This window comes from Lactuca serriola, chromosome 4 (assembly GCF_051521515.1).
Source record: "Lactuca serriola cultivar US96UC23 chromosome 4, Lser_US96UC23_V15, whole genome shotgun sequence".
In the NCBI taxonomy this organism is placed as follows: Eukaryota; Viridiplantae; Streptophyta; class Magnoliopsida; order Asterales; family Asteraceae; genus Lactuca; species Lactuca serriola.
In genome coordinates this window covers 360105359-360111129 of record NC_136411.1, presented here as the reverse complement: position 1 = coordinate 360111129, position 5771 = coordinate 360105359, and the positions used below count along the sequence as shown (strand labels likewise).

The 5771-nt window shown below is 30.4% G+C and overlaps 1 protein-coding gene across 2 annotated transcripts; it reads right to left on the bottom strand.

Annotated features, from left to right (window-relative positions):
- Positions 1 to 5209, bottom strand: LOC145097612 (uncharacterized). Of its 2 annotated transcripts, none has more exons than XM_079035210.1 (10): positions 4760 to 5209; positions 4284 to 4421; positions 4035 to 4151; positions 3320 to 3859; positions 2875 to 3239; positions 2674 to 2776; positions 2516 to 2575; positions 1725 to 1808; positions 1500 to 1616; positions 1 to 599 (listed from the first exon to the last, which is right to left on the bottom strand). In XM_079035210.1, exons 2-10 carry the CDS (start codon positions 4377 to 4379, stop codon positions 291 to 293), a joined length of 1791 nt encoding a protein of 596 aa, XP_078891336.1. In that variant the 5' UTR covers positions 4380 to 4421; positions 4760 to 5209; the 3' UTR covers positions 1 to 290. The 2 variants fall into 2 exon arrangements, with proteins under 2 accessions (XP_078891336.1, XP_078891337.1); XM_079035211.1 differs by having other exon boundaries at positions 4795 to 5209.
- Positions 5210 to 5771: the final 562 nt, after the last annotated feature.

Sequence of the window (5771 nt, the reverse complement as noted above, 5' to 3'; positions counted from 1 at the left end):
TAAATAAACAACTCTAAAAATAAAATTTATGTAAAACTTACAAATACAAAAATAAAACTAAATTAATCCAACACCCTAATAACCCCAATTTTTTTTTCTTTATGTATATTGTACTCATATGTACTATGTACAAAACCCCCTTCCATTCTACACTAACAAACTCTTCACAACAACAATAACAAAACAAAAAAATGTAACATCATTACATCAAATTGCTCTATTTTAAATTTTAATGCATAATATATGACTTATCTTCAACTTCATGTGTCCAAAAATGGCATATAATTTTATCATCTTTGAATAAGATACCTGAATTTATAATCATAATCCATGACTTGAACTTTATTCGCAAGAGGTTCTATTCCTCTTCCTCTTTTTTCAAGACACATAAGTGCTTGTTTCCTTAACTCACTTGGTAATTGAAGGCAAACCCAATCCATTAAAGCTTCCAAATCTTTTGCAAAATCTAATAAATACCAATCTAACATTTTTGGTATTATTAATTTATTTGTTTTTGTTATCCCAAATGATGCTTGAAGATATTCTCGCTTTGATGTTGATAACTCGTTTTCTACTTGTGACGCAGTGTATACTCTCACCTATAAAATAATATCACAAGTTTTAGATATTTCTTTTTTTTTTACTTAATGGACTTAATGAATATTCTCTTAATCATTAAGAAGTTTGAATCGTTCAATAATAAGAGGATTGTTAAGACTAAGAGCGCATCCAATGGGAATTTTTTTTTATATAAAAAATGTTTACTATTGAAATATGATTTTCTAATCATTGGAGATGAAGACTTTCTTTTTTTAATTTGAAAAAATATAAAAAAATAAATAATCACTTATTTTCACATAAGTGCTTAATTCGTATTTTATCTTTTTGACACGTTACCCCCTCCCATCAATAACATTTTCATTTTACCCTACAATTTAGAAATGAATATAATTTATATATAAAAAAAGTATCATTAAAAATGACTTCTCGAGATGATCAAAATGACACCAATATCAAATATTATAAAAAAAATATAGATCCTAAAATATGTTTACAGCTTTTTATGTTTATTTTTATAACAACATATTTTATTTTTATGACAAACACATTTGATCAAAATGACACCAATATCAAAACGATTAATTAGAAGAGAAGGAAGCTTTTGTAAAACATTTCATTAGATGATAAATATTTGCTTATTAAAAAAGCCTTTATAAAGATTTTTTTTTTAAATAAAGTTAGTAGAAATCTAGTGTGGCAAAAAAAAGTACTTTTTAAAGGACTAACAATTGTGGATATGCTCTAATGATTTCTTCTTTACTTGATGCAGAAAAAACTAGCTAATCAAGAAAATAAAAAGAAATGAGATTTTTCGTTGAATCCTTAACTTTTTAGTTTTTACAAATTTGTCCTCATTTTCTCAAATATTTTATTAAGTCATTTATCCAGATTGAAATTAAAAATAAAAAATTAAAAAAAATAAAAAATAAAAAACTTACTGCAGGGGAAGACCAGGTACCGCTGCATAGTGCAAATGTGACCAATGGTTCGGACCATTCCAATCCAAATTTGTCACGGATTTCAGTCTCGTCTTTTTTTGGAGATTTTGGGTATGACTGAAATAAAAATAAAAATAAAGTTTATATTTAAAAAAAAAAAAAAAATGAAATATAATTAACTTATGATGATTTTATTATATTAATATGTGAAAAAGTGTAACTTACAAGTTTGAATCGATAAGGAAGTCGCAAGATAAAATGCTCAATTGTGACTGCGTTTAACAAATATCCTCCTGTATTTATTGTTGCCTGATAACATGGAATCAATGTTTAGTTGTTTTCACAAGGGTAAAATGGTCAATTCAATAAAATCTCTGAAACTTCTGTGATTTGATTGGAAAAAAATGAAGTATTAGTTTTTAAACCGCAAAACTGTCCAAAATATAATGGTTTTTCTTTGATTTTTTATTTTCATAAGAAATAAAAAATATATGTCATTACTAAATTACTATAATACCCTCTATAGGTTTAGATAGACAGAAACCCAAGAAGAACTTCAATGGAAGGGCAAAATGGGAAGAAATGAAATTACTATAATACCCCTATAGGTTTAGCATAAAAAAAAATAAAAAAAAACCCACAAAGAACTTCAACAGAAGGGCAAAATGGGAAGAAATGAAATTACAATAATACACTTTCATGAGAAAAAAAAAACCCACAAAGAACTTCAATGGAAGGGCAAAATGGGAAGAAATGAGATTACTATAATACCCCTATACGTTTAGCATGAAGAAAACCCACAAAGAACTTCAATGGAAGGGCAAAATGGGAAGAAATTAAATTATAATAGTAGTAATACACTTTCATGAAGAAAAAAAAAACCCACGAAGAACTTCAATGGAAGGGCAAAATGGGAAGAAATGAGATTACTATAAAACCCCTATACGTTTAGCATGAAAAAATAAACCCACAAAGAACTTCAATGGAAGGGCAAAATGGGAAGAAATGGTTTATACCTTTTGCATTAGTGTTGGCATCATTTCAGGACTCTCAGGCATTCCATGCTCTAAATAAGCCTATCATTTTACAAACAATATATTCTTTTTTTAATAATTTGCTTTTTTTTTTTATAAAAAAAACACACAAAAGTAAGAAAATATAAGTAAAAACTTACATTCATCATACAAATATTGTAAACATTTATCCAAAACGCAAGCTTTTGCTGATGTGTCACCAATCCCTCTAAGTTAACAGAAGCTAACTTCTCAAGAAGAAGCCTAAACACATAATCAATGAAACAAACATTCAATTATATACATATAAACAAATTAAGAATCAAGAAACTTTTTATAAAATATACAATTGAAGAACTTACTTGAGTCTACGAATCAAAAGGGATGCGTTCTTTTTCTTTTTAAAATCAATCGATCCAGATTCAATTGCAAAAAGATCTTTATAAGGACCAATATCTCTCTTTCTAGATTTCAAACAAACACCATAAGGATCCCTAAAACCAGGTCCTCGGTCAACTCCAGTCAAATCCAATGTCATTAGATTTGAAAAAGCTTCAGCATCCATTGTTTTTGCTTTCAATTTGCTTAATCTTAAAAAGATTCCAATCAAACAGTTTAAAACGTTTTCAGATATTTTGTTGCATTCGCTTTCTGCTTCCATGATTCTATCACTTGAAGATGAACTTGAACAGCTTTCTTGTGCCCTTTCTTGATCCATTAATCTAATCTGTAGTAATGCGAATGTGATTATATAAGTTAAATCGTTAGAAATTATAAAGAAAACATGATTGAGATCTCAGATGTTACCTGTGGTTTAGAAGGAGTGCGTTTTTCGACAATTTCAGGCTTATTTTGAGGTCTCTTCACTGAATTTTGCACTTCGTTGGTTATCTTTTCAGGAGAATTTGTAATCTTGCTATTTGAATTAGAAGATGATCGATTTTCTTTACCTAAAACACCATCATCTCCAATTGACGAATCGAGTTTCTTCAAATCAGCAGTATCAACAACCCTATTCGAGAAATCGCTCCCGATTCTATGAGAGTATGATGATCTACATGAACCACTTCGCAAGAGGGAATTCAAGGGCTTATGTTGAGGTGGTTTGGATGCTTCGGATTCAACTTCAATTTGGGAAATTGAGGATCCTGATTCATCATTTTGCTTAAAAGTTGTGGTTTTTGAAGATTGTTCTTCTGATGGGTCGTTGTCGGAATTCCCGACGCTGATTCTTGATGATAGATAAACAGCTTCTTGATATAAACCTTGTCGGAAATTTACAACTTCTTCTTCCAAACGTACAACTTCTTCTTCGAGAACAGCTACTTCAGCTAACAGCTCTAAAGTCTGTCGAATGATTTTTACACGATTCAAGTTCAATTTGTAGAAAAGTTTAAAGCTATGCGAGAATGTGCATAAACCCTTTGAAACATGATGAATTTAAGGAAAAATTTGGGGCTGATTTTATTCGATTAGGAAGAAAAATGAAGAGATAAAGAGGGATTGGGTTTAAAGTAGAAACCTGTGGAGGAAGATAAGGAGGGAGATGAGGTAAAGTTCCTAAACGTCGACTGAAAGCTCTTTCAAGTGCTCTGTGTACGTTTTCTTCTTGTCTTAACTTTTTCTTCAGTTTATCCACCTGCAAATGCGATAAATTCATCCCAAAAAGGATCGAAATTGATTAATCTTCAATCAAGGAATGAGATTCTGTGTGTGTGTGTGTGTGAGAGAGAGAGAGAGAGAGAGAGAGAGAGAGAGATGAATGGCGTACATCTTCAAGTAGAGCAAGTTTTCTTTCTCTTCTTGTAAGGCGTCGATTGAGAATAGGTTTTCCGGGAGGTGTTGATTTGTGTCGTTGGATTTCCATCGTGTTCGGAAATTCAAATCTTTTGGGTGTTCAATAATTGATCTACATGAGATTCATTTGGTGAAAAGAGTAAGATGGATTTTCATTTCAGAGTTCATTAGAAGAAACAAATCAGAGACAAGCATATGAGATTTGAAACAAAAGAAAGCAAAGCGCCACATCGGCATTTTCACAAACACCTAGAGTGAACTAATTGATAAACATAAGAAAGACGAAAATTTCAGAGATGGGATAAGATAAATCCAGCAAGAAGGGAGATTTGAAAGAAGAAAAACAAATAAATCCCTCGATTTTCCCCATTCTTCGTTAAATCCAAAAGGGTTGAAGCATAAAACCAAAAGAAAAGCATCGATTAACGAAATAAAACAGTACGAACTTACATTACGAAAATGATCTTCAAACGAACGAACAGTACCTATCATATCTACTTAGATCGTCTCTCAAAATTCAAAAAAGGTGAGAGAAGCTTTCGTCGGAGAAAGATACTTTTTTAAGGTGGTAGTGAGCGGGAAAAGGTGGTGGAATTGCGAAAAAACATGGCTACTCTGTATATGTGAGAGAATGTGCATATAATAATGTCCATGGGGTAAGAGATATACTAGGGGTCCTTGTGTTTGTTGAGTAAAAAAGCAACAAATTCAGTCAGTGTTCAGAGAGAGATTAAGAAAAAGACGAGAGGAGAGGAGAGGTTTGAGAGCTTCGATGCAGAGAGAGAGAGAGAGAGAGAGAGAGAGAGAGAGAGAGAGAGATATGTTGGTAGGCCACCGCCATGGACAGGCGCAGAGAAGCTCTGTAACGTAACGACTACACATCGGTTACATATATACATAGCTCCTCCCACTTCTCTTCTCATCTAAATCTAAATAAATACAATCCTAATATAGTAATGTTATTATTATTATTATTATTTTATTCTAATATTATTATAATTATAGTATTTTATTACCAATGTTACTTTGATTTATTATTTTATTCTGATATTATTATAATTATAGTATTTTATTACCAATGTTACTTTGATACTGTTCATTATTTGGACGGCAAGTGGTAAAATAAAAAATAAAATTAATTTTTTAAAAGGAAAATGAATGACAAGATATTTTTTGAAACGTATACATTTAGTCTTTAATTTTATTTTTTTTAAAAGAAATTTTTATATTTTATTTTTTGTAACAATGCAATTCTTGTGATCGGCTATATTCGGTATAACGGTCATATACGAATTTTCTTTTAGGGAAAATGACTTTATAGGGTAACATACTTTTTGAATTGTACACATTTAGTCCTTATTCTTTTTTTTTGTAAAATAAACCCTTATATTTTATTAATATGTACACATTAGGTCCTTTTCACCGGATTCTACATATTTTGTTGATGTGGAAGCACAAGTGG